This window comes from Macadamia integrifolia, chromosome 4 (assembly GCF_013358625.1).
Source record: "Macadamia integrifolia cultivar HAES 741 chromosome 4, SCU_Mint_v3, whole genome shotgun sequence".
NCBI lineage: Eukaryota > Viridiplantae > Streptophyta > Magnoliopsida > Proteales > Proteaceae > Macadamia > Macadamia integrifolia.
The window spans coordinates 16,509,886-16,526,304 of record NC_056560.1 but is presented as its reverse complement, the minus strand read 5'-3'; the positions used below and the strand labels follow the sequence as shown (position 1 = coordinate 16,526,304).

The 16,419-nt window shown below is 37.3% G+C and overlaps 1 protein-coding gene across 6 annotated transcripts in view; it reads right to left on the bottom strand.

Moving 5' to 3' along the window:
- Positions 1-355: 355 nt before the first annotated feature.
- LOC122076544 (pre-mRNA-splicing factor ATP-dependent RNA helicase DEAH1) overlaps positions 356-16,419 on the bottom strand; it is a 33,953-nt gene continuing 17,889 nt past the window's right edge. For all 6 annotated transcript variants that reach the window (XM_042641893.1, XM_042641894.1, XM_042641895.1 and 3 more), the window contains 17 exons: positions 11,195-11,274; positions 10,962-11,029; positions 10,750-10,807; positions 10,452-10,509; positions 10,279-10,344; positions 9,869-9,937; positions 9,562-9,651; positions 8,153-8,239; positions 7,837-7,952; positions 6,186-6,252; positions 4,678-5,718; positions 4,230-4,292; positions 3,730-3,853; positions 3,543-3,643; positions 1,122-1,184; positions 930-1,002; positions 356-679 (listed from right to left, as the gene is read on the bottom strand). In XM_042641893.1, the coding sequence (XP_042497827.1) occupies positions 630-679; positions 930-1,002; positions 1,122-1,184; positions 3,543-3,643; positions 3,730-3,853; positions 4,230-4,292; positions 4,678-5,718; positions 6,186-6,252; positions 7,837-7,952; positions 8,153-8,239; positions 9,562-9,651; positions 9,869-9,937; positions 10,279-10,344; positions 10,452-10,509; positions 10,750-10,807; positions 10,962-11,029; positions 11,195-11,274 (2,274 nt within the window). In that variant the 3' untranslated portion in view covers positions 356-629. The remainder of the gene's footprint in view (positions 680-929; positions 1,003-1,121; positions 1,185-3,542; positions 3,644-3,729; positions 3,854-4,229; positions 4,293-4,677; positions 5,719-6,185; positions 6,253-7,836; positions 7,953-8,152; positions 8,240-9,561; positions 9,652-9,868; positions 9,938-10,278; positions 10,345-10,451; positions 10,510-10,749; positions 10,808-10,961; positions 11,030-11,194; positions 11,275-16,419) is intronic.

Below are 16,419 nucleotides of genomic sequence, written 5' to 3'. Positions count from 1 at the left end.
TTTTCTGAACTGTAAATCTGTAACTTCCCAAAACTCTACTACATAAATTGAGAAGATGCTGTTCCCTTATGTTTGTTCAAAGTTATGATAGGGGTATGCCAAGTATGGTTAGAAATTTCTATTCGTCACCTACTTGGCTAAAAACAGTCTGGACACCCATTTTTGTCATTTTTCTTTTAATTTTTTGGGAGGGTGGGGGAGCAGATACTCTTTTAGACAGTTCTCCAAGGAATTCATCAGTAATACTAAGCAAGCAGTACTGCAAATTGAAATAAGGATCTGGGTCCAGAATCAGAAGACATCATTGATGGGATCAAAATCACCGTGATACTTGAGCACATAATGTAAAATTCAATGATTAGTGAATAGCCGCATTTCATACATTTGATAAACTTTGTGTTACAGAGAAATCCCCCAATTGGGATGTTTACAGTATTGAGTTACCCCTCAACCCCCCCCCACCCCCTTTTTCTCCCCAGTCAATAGTACTTTAACAACCCGTAAATGATAAAAATGGTAAATCCCTAGTCCTCAAAAGAAAAAAAGAAAAGGTTAGTATACAAAAAGTATTTACATTCTTGGCCTCTTGGCAGCATTCCTAAGATCCTTGTCCTCTGAGATTCTATCGGTCAATCCCTCTCTGCACGTCCTTGTCCACGTGGCATTTTCTTTGATCCATCTGTATAAATAATTTTATTAAATAATTCATAAAGCACATTGAACTGGTAGAAGAATATTGAAAATGTGACTTATTTGCGTGTTCTTTCAGATGCATGGTATTGATGGAATGGTCCCTGATAACAACAATACCCCCACAGAACATAACCACAAGTTTCAGCCATCCGCTCTACATGCGTGTGTGTGTGTGTGTGTGTGTGTGTGTGTGTGTGTGAGAGAGAGAGAGAGAGAGAGAGAGAAAGAGAACATACAATCTTCCACATCCTTCAGCTGGTAATAATGAGGTGCGATTTCCACCAGCCACTCGGGTTTTAATTCAGTGACCTGCATCCAACCCCATATATAGTCATAATGTTCAGAAAAAGAAAAAGAAAAAGAAAAAGGAAACAAAAAAGTTAACTAGCAGGCATGATTAAACTTGATTTCCAGCAGAGGAAAAAAACCTGTCTCATGTATTCCTTTGTTGTAAGTACAAGCTCATGATAAACAACCCACCTAGGGAGCACCTGAAGAGACGAGGAAGCAAAATGAGAAGAAATGAGGGGAAAAAGTGACCACCAATAATTGTTAATCGCATTATGCACTTGGGAGTTCTTTTTTGAATAAAATCATCAGGACACCAATACAGAGGGCGGAACTTGGTTCAATGGCAATTGGCAAGGTTGCTCCATTGTGACTATAAGTGGTCACAGGTTCAAGTCAGGAAACAACCTCTCCACGAAGCGGGGGAAAGGCTATGTACATTATGACCCTCCCCAAACCCCACCGTGGCGGGAACCTCGAGCACAGGGTACGGCGGACTATGCGCATCAGGACACCAATACCTCAGCCTATATTTATTTGCTTTTTAGCCTTCTTATTTTAGAATACTGCTACCAGTAGGAAGCAAGAAATTTGAATTTTTTTTTCAATAGTTCTGGATATACGAAGCACTTGAGAAATTAAGACTCAGACAAGGTTCCTTCGAAAAGCAGATTAATTAACTTTTCTTATAATTTGAAAGTAACTTTTACTACATATTCATTAATATTTGATTGACAGATTGATCAATTGAAATTTTTCATTCAGTACATAGGCAGTTTAATGCAATTTGAAAATCCAGATTATGGATCTCAGACACACGTAGACCCCAATGATCAAAATTACGACCAGTTCTGAGATAAAGGAAGCAACTGCATTGTCAAGGAGAGAAATCAGATGGATGGAAGATGAGAGAAAAGTGATAAGAATGATCGGAGGAAGAAGAGAGAAGAAAAGAACAAATCAGGCATGGGAAACCAATCCCATATGCACTACTGCTCAACAGCACCAAAACTCTTAAAAAAATCATATTCTTAAATTAAATCATCTTTAATTGAGGGGGGAGTCACGTGTATTACATATACAAAGGCCTTCTAAAATTCCTAAATTGACTCATAAAAAGACTCCTAATCTAACTTTACTGAGCTTGTACACTCAATAAAGTAAATAAACTCAAAATAAAACTTTATCTAGTTATTAAGTACCCTAATCTAACTCAAACACTTACAACTACTCCCATGTACTAACTTTATCCCCACTTTATGGGGCTTATCAATTAGGCCAACTATAGTGACCTAAAAAATGAAAATATAAGAGGACCAGGCTATGATATAACTACACAAAGGTCAATTTCAGCCCAATGGACTACCAACTGCTCCTTAGGGACCTCCTAAACTTGCACATAGGCATCCATACAGGATTAATTCCTAATGCAACTGCATCAAATTTTGGTTTTTCAAAGAAAAATATTATGGACAATCAAACATGCTTTTAATTGTAGCTTACTAGCTTCCCACAATAAATCAGTCACTTCCCATAACACAGTTTTCACTGGATTATTATACATCCATGCTTTTCAGGCAACTTTTGCCCGAATGGTCTTCCCTCCTACCCTGAGTCCTATAAAGACTACCTCAACTTTGGACTCGCATTTTTAGGGTTTTGTTGCATTCATATCTGTCAGCCCCCACACTTTTCATCCGAACACCAACCTAAAATCTCATATCCCTTAGTTGCTATAATGGATCCTCAATCTCTAAGACATCATCAATAGAAGCCAAGGTTCAAAATTTTCAGATTTTTCCCTCTGCCGAAACTGAAATATTTCAATGAAATTTTGGCAACTTACGCATAAAAATGTCAATAGTCCTTTTTTTTTTTCCAGTTTTGCAAAATATATCAGTAATTTCAGCATGAAATTTCTAACCTTGAAAGAAGCTCAGAATTGGACATCACTTTTACTGCTCTTGAATTAGGGGGGGAAAAACACTAATAACTAAGCTGGTAAGGAAATTGTTATCATCCTTCTCCATCAGATAAATTGAAGCATCACTATATCAACAGGTAACTTCCAAATTGAAGATTCCAGTTTCTCTTCAAGAGTTTAGCTTAAAAGATAGAATCCTTTAGACATGAAGAAGTAGAAAAATTAGTAAAGATCATCTATAATAATTTGTCGGCAGAATATCTGCTAAGAAATGTGGCAGCGTATTGTTTCTCAAACTCCTTTGCCAAGGAAATACATCAAGGGAACCTTCTGCCCTGGTTGAATTAGAGGATTCTGTCATCTATGCCTGCCCTGCGCCAGGTGAGCATATGCTATTTGTTTGATACAATGCAGCAAGGCCTATCAGTTAACACGATAACTCAACTTCAGAGAGAATTTGGTCATTTACTAGAACTAAAAGAGTTGAAATTATTCAGTTTACCCACTGGGTTATGTATGATATTTGCTGATCCAATCCTTCTCATAACCATTAAAATCTATAGACAGTAGAATGTATAGAAATAACCACCCCACGCCTCTCATGAGAATAGCAACCAAACTCCAAAAGATTGTTTACCTGCGCAAGACCAGAACTTGGATGTATATGAACAGTCTGAGGATTTTTGACAGTGCGATAGGATCCATTCTTTTGCAACCTGGCCGAATGGTGGAAAAAGCCTGAGAAGAAAGTATGACCAACATTAATACTGAATAAAAATGGAATGAAGGCATCATGAGCTTGATGAAGAGCACTATAGACTAACCTGAAGTTATTGCCTTCTTTATGCCTTCTAAATCATTGGGATTTGATACCAGTTCAATCTCAACCCTCTCCAAAAGACCCTCCAACTGGTCCCTTATATCCCGAGCACGTTTCATACTCCTGACCTGGCATTGAATAAAGTATCTATAAGAATGCTTCGATTTAGGACTTGGCAATACAACGTTCAAAATTTGAGGAAAGGAATCCTTCTAGATGATGAAGCATATAAATTAGTCAATGGTTATTCCAACAGCTTGATCAAAAACCAAGTGATAAGTCATAAAGCTCATAGTTTGTCCGAGTGTTCCTCATGGACTTGAAAAATTGAGTAGTCAAATAACAGAACTATAGCATAGAGTCTAATGATGAAGTCATCTATCTGTTTAGAGCTTGAACTTTGGCTTTCTTATAAAAAAAAAACAAGTTATGTTTCTAAGTATACATCGGATCATCTAAATGAAAAAATACAAAGAAAAATTTTCAGAGTACAATGGATGCTACCTGAATATAGTTTTCATAGCACCACTGAGTTGCAAAATTAGTTTCTTTCCAAGAACTGTAAACCTGAAGAAAAATAATATGGGATAGGTTTAGTGAATCCATTTGAGATACAAACTTAAGAACAGAAGCAATCTCATCATTGAGTCTAAAGCAATATCAAATAAAGACAAACGGAGGACACTACCCAGTAAACATACTATTACTAACAGAACCACAGCTTCACTAGAGTATAATGCAATCTTAGCGGCATAGTATGAGCAATAATTGACTCATTTCTTGTATCGGTTGATCGGTTCTGTAAGTGCCTCAATCAGATAGAAATCTAGACTGGGCTATTTCGGAAACTCAGTAACACATTGTCAAAGCAAAATAATTTGAACAGTCTAGATCACTGAACCATTTGCACAATAGAGAACCTGTAGCACAAATGAAGAATCAATTAAATTACCTTAAGCAATGCAATATGGTCCCCAACATTCCCTGTATGAAAATTCATCCTTGCATTGTCAGCATGGACTTGCTTGTCCTTCGGACGGTAGAAGATTGAATTTCCAACTGAAAGCATAGCAGCAATTGATATCATCTCTTCCGAACACTCATACTTCTCTGAAGCAACAATCATTTTAGAAAGCATTGGATCAAGAGGAAACTCTGCCATTCTTCTGCCGACCTTTGTGAGCTCCCCTCGATTATTCAGTGCATTAAGTGCAAAAAGCAGCTCTAAGGCTTTTAGTAACGCTTCAGACGGAGGAGGGTCCATGAAATCAAAATTCAGCAAATCATGAATACCTAAGCTCTTAAGCGTAAGAACAACATTTGCAAGGTTAGTTCTTTGTATCTCTGGCACAGTATTATCTTCCAAATCATGATGATAATTGTAGGCAGTATACAAACGAAAGCACTTTCCTGGACCTGTTCGTCCAGATCGACCAGCCCTTTGCATTGCTGATGCTTTAGAAATGGGAGTGATTAGTAGTGATTCCAAACCGGTTCTTGGGTTATAAGACTTCATCTTACAAAATCCAGGATCAATGACGTATTTAATCCCGTCAATTGTCAATGAGGTTTCCGCTATGTTAGTTGCCAAGACAACCTTACGAGCATATTCAGGAGTGGGTTCAAAAATTTTAGCTTGCAACTCAGTAGGAAGGTTAGCATATATTGGGCAGATGATGAGTTCAGCAATCTTCGTTCCCAGGCCTCGGGTCCGGTGTCTCAGAATCTCTTCTGCTGTTTCAATTTCCTCCTGTCCTGTGAAGAACACCAGTATATCACCCGGTGGTTGAGTCACATGTATTTGAAGGACAGTGACAACAGCAGCATCCAGGTAGTCAGCTTCAGGCGCTTTCGTGTAGTGTATCTCGACGGGGAATCGTCTTCCAGGAATTTTAAATATCGGAGCTGAATCGAAGTAATCGCTGAATTTCTCAGCATCAAGAGTAGCACTAGAGATGAGCAACTTGAGATCACTTCGAAACCGGACAATGTCCTACAAAAACGTGACGTGCAAGTTAGATAATCAAAATCAGAAAAAATATCAAACTATCTGCCTGATATTCCCTAAGAACAGTTCACCAAGGGTATCCAGTACAAGGCCACAGCACACAGTCAGGGGTCGATATCTAACATTCAATGCATCCCACCTTTAGAAATGTTTAAAAATTAACTTGTCTATTTGTAGCTTTGTAGTATCTTCTATCATTGACATCCGAAAGTAAGTAATCATTTACATCCAAAAGTAAGTAACAGAAATAACAGTCAACATCCACAATACCTGACTCTGCTACACGAGATCACCTAGGTGGGGGAGCCATTGAACTTTGGGTCCCAAATGACAAACCCTGCTTGTGTGCCATGAGTGAAGGAATGACTCCGTATATTGGTCAATACCTAGGATATCTTCATAAAGTACAAGAAATAAACATAGTAATGCAAGTTGAAGGTGTTTTGGCTTGCCTTGACCAAACCAAATAAAATATCCGTTGAAATCGTCCTTTCATGAGCCTCATCTACCATCACCACACTGAGTAATTTGCAGAAGTAAACGTTAGCATGTTATAAATTCAAACAGCACAACTCAAATCAATTCATCTAAGTCTTTGATGGTATCAATTCATCGTTTAAGAAGGTCTCAGATTCCAACCCAACAGGCAGGAAGTAGATATGCACAACCAGGCAACCAGCAGAACCAAGTCTGTGATATCTCCCAAACTAGGTAAGGGAAGCAGATACAGCTGCACTTACCTGCTTGGACCAACATGACCGGCTCTGGAAGCCAAGGGCCAAGAAGAACCGGTCCAACCCAGGTTTTTGGTCCAACATGGGCTGGTAGTAGTTCAGTTTAATAATGTCTATTATTTTCACATGTTTGTTTTGGGATAGTATACGTAGGAGGTATAGAAGTAGGAGTCTGTTTTGGAGTCTAAGTAAGAGTCTTATTATTTCCCCTTATATACTTGCATACACTCATTGTTGAGAAGGTGAATCTATTTGAATAAAATATAGTTTGATTTGTGTTTGTGAACTGGTGCGTTTCCCCTTTCTCCCCCTGCTATTCTGATTTCCCCTCTCTTCCCTATGGCTACCTCCATCACTAAGTCTCCCTAGTGTTTTCAACTTCCCAAAGTCTGACTCCAATGCAATGGTTGGCCATGGAGATATAGTAAGCTCACTAAAATAGTAACTACGGTTTCACATTTAAAAACCAGGCTGTATCTTCATATCAACAATGCAGATCATCCTCAACAACCATACATAATACTCAACTTAATCCAATGGCCAGAGTGCATAAACCAACAACCTCATGAAAATAACTGTGGACAGAAATTGGTAACTACCAGCAACCATCAGACCACAGGTCAAAACAGTCCCATTTTAATATTGAAGGTTATGCATGGTTATCTCAGCATCAAGAGTAGCACTAGACAATATTTATTGTCAGGCTCCTATGCTCTGATACTCACTCTTTTATCACAAGCCACTTCTATCAACAGAAAAACTCCACTCTTCCAATAATTGGAGCATCAGAGCATAGAAGCCCAACAATCATTCAACAGCAAGTAGAAGAGCCTCTCACAATCTCACTCTACCTCGTTAGTCTCTCACCAGCACCACTAGCATCTCACTAGGATTACCTCTCTCACAAGGATCCTGCATCTCACAGAACAAAAAGCTGCAGAGAGCAATTCATGCAGCCAAGTTTTAGGCTGTAGTAGTGCCCTCCTTACTTATTTATTAACTTGATGAAATACAGCAACAATAGGACCTTTCTTGCATGTGAGGAGGTTCCTTGACAACTTAATATTGTCAAAATGGAAAGAACCACTAGGAAGTAACCAACCACTGCATAGTAAAGTAAAATCTAATAAAAATAGAAATATACAAAAACTTCTGAAGTCCTCGATGCAAGGACTAATTAAAAGACCTCTTTATGGGCCCAAACCTGGACCACAAAGGACCAAGCCCAACCACAAAGGCTGGCTTGATATAGGCTAGACTGGCTGGCCGCCTTCTCTTCGTCCTCCTTCTTCGATCTACGTCAGTCTTATCCTAACTATTTGGGGATCAAGCATCCAACATATTTATCATGGTTAAAACCTTAGCTTACCTGTAACTTGCCAGATCAGGTTCACTAAGGAATTCTCTCAGCAACATTCCATCTGTCATATACTTAAGAACTGTAGTCTCAGATGTACAATCTTCAAAGCGGATTGAGTACCCAACCTGAGAACCACAAAGATGATGGTTACTGAAACTTTAACTTGAAAGCGTAAACAAAAACCCTAAGAACCGAAAAATGTAATGACCACCTACAATAAATACTACATGTAAATTGCATGCTGTGATCAAACTACCATCAGTTTGGATCAACTAACAAAAACAGATAAAAGATCAGGGAAAGAAAGGGAGGCAACGGGATATACCTCATGACCAAGCTTAACTCCCATCTCCTCAGAAACTCGCTTAGCGACGCTCATGGCCGCAACACGTCGTGGCTGGGTACATCCTACCTACGTTAACGTAGAGGGAGAAATTGAAAACCAAGATAACCAGGCCAAAGACAAGAGAATAAGAACCATTTTCTATTCACACTACTCAAAATTACTAGTTCAGTAAACAAAAAGTGAGAACTAATACAAAATGGAGATTTTGAAAATAATAATATAAAGAACCAGTCCATTTAACAGTACATGGATGAAATTCATTCCTGCTATTCTATGAATATGGTAAACTCCTATAAACTACCAGAAAATTTATCTATAGTTCCATTTTCTTTTTCTTTAAAACTTAAAAGACCTAAGTATCAGAATATTTCAAATTATGGATCTGAGTTTCTGAGATTAGGGTATCACATCCCAAGTTTCAAACACTTCAGAGCTAATATTCCGTTCAAACATATCCTTCATAAGAGTTTGAGCCAGCATTCCTAAAAGAATCAAATTCATAAGATTGCCTGCTAGCCCACCAACCCCCCCCCCCCTTTTATCACCATTAAAAATCCAAACACAACAGCGTTAACCATGAACTATAAGATCAAGGAGTAGTAGGACCTTTAAGCAACAATGCCTCACATACCAAAAAAAAAACTCATCTGTTTTAGTCAATCAAGAGATGAACGTTTTTGCAACCAAAGTTGTTATACAAGAAGTTGTAACCTTTTTTTGAGTCGCATTTGTCTGACTTCCAAATGTTTAAGTCAGGGTAAAAAAGGGTTTTAAAAATAAAATAGAAAGAAATTAAACAAGGATTCAAATATGCAGCAGGAAAAGGCATCAAGTGCATAAAAATCTGGAGAGACTCCACTCAATTGGAATGATGGTTAAACATTGATAACATCAAGGAATGGCCATGGACAATGTTTACTTTGTTAACGGACATTCAGTTACTTTTCAAACATTTTTGGTAAGAAAGTCAGTAGAATGCATGTAAGTCTAGCTCATAGTATAGCTGGTTCCACTCAAACATCCAAAGGCTCAGATAGAAGACTAGAAATTATAAACAATATCTGTAACTCCTATAACAACAACTCAGCCTTTTCCCAATTAAATGAGGTAAGCTAATATCTGTAACTCCTGACCTCTTTTAATAAACTTTTTTCACCAAAAAAAAGTGACCTGCCATCAGCATCTCAAAACACAGAATCGGGTTCATCTCAAAACACGGAATCGGGGATCAAATTGGGATCGGTTACAGGCAATTCAACAATCTGTTTCCCGATTTTTGAAACCCAGCCTACCTTGTCATTCTCAAGAGCTAACATTGTATTGCAAGCTTTTTCGAGTAAACATGAAAAGCATTTCCATGTCATAAAGCTATATATATATGCCCTTACCTTCCCATGTTTTGTGTAGCCAGCTTCATGAAGATACTGGGGTATCTGAGTTGTCTTTCCAGATCCGGTCTCACCAACAATTACAAGAACCTAAGCATAACAAGGCAGAAGAGTCACAGTGTGAACTGTGTAAACATCATTCTTCATTCAAAAAGATGAAAGAGAAAAATAAACCAAAGGTTGAGATGGATAAATGGACCAAAAGCATTAACCGTAGTTTTATCTCATGCTCATAATGACATTTCAAGACATTAGATATCAATGAGAATGGAGAAAACCATAAGTTAAGTGCAGGAACTTCACAAACCTGATGTTCATTGACAGCCTGAAGTAGCTCTTCTCGATATGTATAGATAGGTAGAGTTTTTCTATCATCCTGAACAAGTGAATAGTTAAGGAAAAACATGGGCACGGCACCATTAAACCAAAAACAAGCAGACAATTCTAACAGTGCAAAATATATATATATATATATATATTGCAATTTGGCAACTAAAGAGAAATCAGAAAAATCTATGAGATGAGTCCACCACTAATCAGTAAATATGAAAAGTGTTTATAGCATGCAAAAGCATCAAATGGGGAACACCTAAGATTAAATTATGGAGTTTAGATCAGACTAAGCCAAACTAATTACGAGGGAAAATGTTATATTATTCAAGAAAAACAAGGGGAATGCCATCCGACCAAAATCTAGGACAAACTAGGAATGCACACCTGAAGCTTCTGTAACACTGATATCTCCATCTTCTGAAGCTGATCCTCAGGCAGCTCATCTTCAAACTGTCCACACACATTTTTTTATCTCACCATGGATCTTCATGAAAAAAGTGGGGGGGGGGGGGGGGGCGCGATGAATACTAAGTGCTTATGGCAGTCAGTTAACACACCTTGTCACCCTCTATCACAGTTGCTTTGATGAACTCAATCTGGTCCTCAAACACATACCTAAGAAAAGAGAGCAGTCCAGATATGATTAAGATATGTGTATTCATGCATCAATGAACAAAAACGGTACAAATAACTATATTTTTTTGTTTCCTTCATGCTGTAGATGACAAAGAACTTTAAACTGACTAGACACATTTACCATAGTAAATGGAAGTTCAGAAAATGACCAATCAGTAACAGGTCAGATATATTACAACACAAACATACAAAGTACGTACATCAACCATTAAAACTTACTGATAATCATCTGACTTTTGTTTTATATCTTTGGAACCATAATTCAAGGTTGCCTTTCCTGAAAGACAATGAAATCAAAACGATACAATGGCCATGACCCAGCTATTAAAAAAAAAAAAAAGCAAAAACAAAATAGAAAAAAACAAAACAAAACAAAAACAAAAACAAAAACAAAAACAGAAATAAAATAAAAGCTAGAAATGAGAAGTTACCAATCTGATGCTCCTCCCATGCCTCCTGCTCGGCAAATGGGTTCATCTTATCTCCTGAATTGAGGTCCCTATCACAGAAAATTGAGAAACAAAAGAGGGCAGTGTTAAACAAACAAAGGGTATCTTGCATAATATAAAGTTCTTAACCTCATTGTTCTGAAGAGGACTCTAGATGAACCAATGGAGTGCCTAGATAAGTGGGTTGATACAGTGTACTCCCAAGGCCAACTAACCTATAACGCTGCAGAGCTGCAGAAAACCTCTTCTCCTGATTTACACCCCCTTCTTGATCATAGGCTTCAGGCATCCGGTACTGCACTTCAAAAGTCATGTAAACGTACACCCAATTAATTCAAAAATTTGGTATAACCATGAGAACAGAATATATTAACTGACAAGAAAAACACAAACATAAAGGCAAAATAATCAATAAATACCATTTATATAATTTTGTATCCTTCCTCTCATTAAAGGACAATTCAATTTGATGCTTTTTTTTTCTTTTTAATTAGAAGGTTCAGATTTATTAAAAGTAGAGAAGCAGGGAGCTCACAACACAAAACAATTCCATGACACTCTTGAGGAACAATATACTAGGTTTACAAGTAAATATTCCTTTCTCATACACCACTTTAAGTTAGGGTTTGGTGCAAATTCTCGCTAAATTAACAAATGGAACCCCCAAATCAAAGATTAAGGCTGTGTTTGGTATGCATTCTCAAAATAGACTATGAGGTCTAAAACGCATTCTAAAGCATCAAAATAGAGAAGAATCGGGCTTCAGAACACATTGTTGACCCACAGCTTAAGTAGAAATAGATAAGCATGATTGACCACTCGTTCACTAGTTGAACCCCAAAAAGAACCACAATTTATGATTGTTATTTTTTCGTGTATCAGTTGGCCAGTGTCTCAATGGTAACATGTGCGATGGAGACTGGAATCACCCTCAGCAAAAAATAAATACTAGAACCATAACAAAAGCATGACCATTCACGAAATCCAAGCACAGACCAGGAATGACAACAGTAGACGTGAAAAATTGCAAAACTGTCAAATTTTGAAAGCAACTCACAAGATTGTCACGTAAGTAGGCCAGAAAAAGCCATAACCCAGTATGATAAATAGGAACTGTAAACTGGACTTGATCTTAACCTTTGGCTTTCTTTACTATGTAACCGCCCTCAAACTCAAAACCCTGTCTACACCAGCAGCCTGAACTTGTACCATCATCATACCAAGTCACTGCCCCTTAAGTATTAGTTTCCAATATTCTGAAAATGTTTGATTTCTTCACTTTGGTCTATAACTGAAGGTGTCAGCCATATCAAGCTGGTAAGTGTTGTAACCTGTTGTTGCAATATCCTGGGATCGAATCCTGCTTTTACTTTTTTTTTTTTTTTTTTTTTTTTTTTTTGGGAGGTTGTGGGGGAATGCTCAAACAACTAAAAAGAAAAAAAAATGTCTAGGTTTCCACACTTGAACCTGAGAGGCTAAGACAATAGCCAATGCTTTCTATTGTAGTTAGTCAATCAGTTCATTCGAGATCCCAAGCTGGAAATGCAGGAATAGGATGAAATTTAGGAAATGGGGTATATACAATTGTAAAGAATCGGGCCTTTTTTGTAGAGAGTTTGAGACGTGGACTGGTCACAATGGAGCACAAGCTGAGAGGCTGAGAGTACAGGCTGCTTTTTGCCATGAGTTAATCAAATTTCTGGCATTTCTTTGGAAAAAAAAAAAATCAGATTATGGAAACAATAAAAAAAGATGATGTGTCTGAAGGGGATAGAGAGTGAAGTGCAATCAAGAAATATGTGCATTAATTTGTGGTCCTATAGGTGTCATGGACCCCTATTGGATCCATTCTTGTCGTTGCTGGTAATGGAGTTGGGCAATAGTCACGATAGGGGGAGTGTCCCTTTAGTGAGAGACTTTTAGTTGCTTTTGGTTAGTAGGTGCAGATAGTTTCCTTTCCTGTTTTCGTTTCCTTATTTAATTGTAATTACAATTGATGTTAGCTACATTATAAATAAAGAATGAAAGACCATCAGTAGCACACACCAAATCTAATGCTGGTTCATCTCTTCTCTTCTTCTTCTCTTAACTTCTTATCGCTATTACTGGTTTTTAGGATTTAATATTATCCATAGTTGTCATGGCGACCCAAAGCGGTGGATGGGTGCTTAATTGATTTGGCGGTGAATCGTCTGCCATGGCGATCAAATCGTCCATCTGTTATTTTTAATAGCCCCTATTTTCTAAAGTTATTTTGTATGTTTTTATGACATAAAAAATCAATCAACATTAAGCAACATCAAGTCATAAAAAATCAAAATAATGACACTCACATCAAGTCATAAAAATCAACATTACTTATTGACATTTAGAGAAATGCTCTTATTCTATAATAAGTTTTATCGGTCAAATGATTTTATATTTATATGAGACTTTTTGTATTAAGTATAACACAAAACTAGCTTTCCAACAAATTTAAGATTACTTAAATCTGAGTTGTTATGACAAAGTTATGTTCCGGTCAAAATTATTTTAAAGTGCGCAAATGTTGTTAAATTGCCTGAATGGAAATAATTTTATGGACATTGAAACAAAAGATTGTTTTACCGGACTTTTGGTTTTTAGCAATGTTCTACCATGATAAAATTTATAAAATTTTCAGAATTGAGAAAAACCTTAGCATTCAAAAGTTGAAAATCGCCCTACAACCAAAAAACCAGTTTTTGTTCTTGGATCGGAGGTTGACTTTTTATCCTTTTGGAATTTGATTTTTAAACTATTTTTATTGGATTCAAATAAGGGATATTGGCTTATTTATGAATAATATCTTAAGTAAGCATAAATAAATGCAAAAAAATAAGGCCACATACAGTGCAATAAGGCGACAGTCACCTAGGCCCCAGGAAAACCGCATTGACGCCAAGGCGTGACAACTATGGTATTATCACAATGTGGTTGTAGAGATTGTCTCAAACTTATTTAAAAAAATAAATAAATAAAATTGTTGTAAACCCAAGGCACATTTAGATAGAAAACAAGAATAAAAAAGGAATACAATTGTACAAAAGGCCTAAAATACCTAGATGGCTAGATTTCCTCCTCACCCCTTTCCTTGACTAGTTCATCATTTCATCCACTATGGAATTATACTATCTACCATCCAATAATGAGATATACCAGAAGTGTCAAGGAATAGCATCATTATAAGGTGCCTATATCTTTGTGACACAGGGGAGCAAAGTCTGAATAATGCTTTAACGTAATTATCATTGCTCTCACAAGGCTATTCATAAAATAAAAGTGACGAGTTAATTTCGGATTTCATCCTCAAAGGGATTCTTTTTCCCTTTATTTTTTCCTTTTTTTCTTTTTTTTTTTAATATCATCAAAGGGAGAATTTCTTGAAAATAAACAAAAGGAAGAAGACTTACTATAACCCAAACACAAGCAGAACAAGATAAACAGAAGGAATACAATTGGTGTAGAATAATTTTTCCCCTCCAAGAGATTGGGAGCAGTTCCACGTTCCCTTCTCCTTGTAATGGTGAAAGTTATGTATATACCCTAACAAACATTGAATGAGAACTGATACCTTGATGGTTATGAACCCAAATCTTCCTGTCAGTGTTGGAAATTTGAGGCATCGTGAAAACCATGATATTATTATTTTTATTTTATTTATTAGTGTTTCTAGTCCAACCAACACTAGATCCAAATTCCTCCTAAAAAGGCTTAACTCTCTGGAAGTACATAATATTCTACTGAATGGCTATTTGAGAAAACACTAAACCATTAGAGGAATCTATAGTAAATCTACTCATATATGTGTGTCCTACGAGGCACCAACATTGGAGAATGTCCAATTGGAGTCTCTAGACGAGGGTATGAATGCAAGCACAGATTTGCACAGTTGTTTTTTGGACACTACACCATTAGAGGAATCTGCAGAAAATCCTTCTCATATAAGCATATTGTAGTCTCAGGCGCCAAAGTTAGAGAATGTCTTATTGGAGTTCTCTAAACCTTGTTATGGTTGCTGGCATGGATTAGCATGAGGTTCTTCCCCCTTCTTTTTAAATAGATAACAAAAGGATTTTATTGCAAAGAAACAAATAGCGTATAATATAAATCAAAGCGTACAACAATAATATCAAGACGTGTAAGCCAAAAACCCTACAAGGGATTAATCAGTGGGAAAAGAACCCAAACATGGAGATTCTACATATGGCTGTTTTTTTCTGTTTGATTGGTATGACTAATGGGGCCTTTGAAGACAAAGCAAGAAACAATCCTAGAATTGGTTCTGATATTAGTTCACTTCTTCTCAACTGGTCAATGACTTTTCAAGTCTCAACTCAGCCTTATCCCAACTAAACGGAGACGGCTGTACATGGATATTTTTTTCTCCAATCAACTCTACTCAAAACCAAACTTGTTACTATTACTAAGTTATGCAAGTGTTCCCTCCTCTCTTTTTTTTGGGGGGGTTGTGGGGTGGGGGGGTATAGAAATAAATATGCAAGTTGTTGAGTTTAGCGCCTAGCACTAAACTCTAAAACCGATAGGGGACGATAAGGGTATTTTGGGTCCCATCGGCCCCCATATTTCTGTGATGTGGCTTTTCTTGTAATTGGGCAATGGGAGTACCATTGTCTTTTACTTTCAGCGTTATTTTAATATAAGTAAAGGACTAAAACCTGCGATCAACCTATTCTGGACTGATCGCAGGTCTCTCCTTTCTTTTGGGAGTACCATCGATTGCACCTCTATCTCTCTTCTCTCCTCTCTTCTCTTCTTCTCTTCTTCTTCTCTTCTCTTCTCTTCTCTTCTTCTCTTTTCTTTGGTTTGGTTACAGATCTCTGGGATTGTAACATGGTATCAGAGCCTCTATAATCCAATCAAAGTCGTTTTTTAGATCCCTCTCTACTGATCTCAGTTTGGCGCTAAACCTTTTTGGTGCGCAGCAGCCTACTGCTGCATCTACTATGGATTAAATCACATGGAGTGATTTATTTGGTGTATGGATCGTGCTCTATTGGTACTATGCTGAAGATTTGAAGAACTTGAACCGCATCCATCTTCTTCTTTTTTTTATCGAACCCGGGTCTCTTGGGTGAAAGCCAGATATCCAGTCGTTGTGGCTCAGGTTGGTTTGCTGTTTTTCTTGGTATTTTTTGGTGAAGTATTTTTGGGTGAAAGCCAGATATCTGCGACTCTATTTATCTACTTATTTTTTGTTCTCATGGCTGAGACCAAGTCTACTACCCCTGTGACTACTACATCTGCCTCGGACAATGTCGATGTCCAAATTACTTCTATTAAGCTCAAGAGAAGCTTGAATTACCTACTTTGGGCTCAATCTGTGAAGGTTTACCTTATGGCCAAGAATAAACTTTAGTATACTACTTATGATCCTCCTCCAGCATCTGACAAGGGTTAT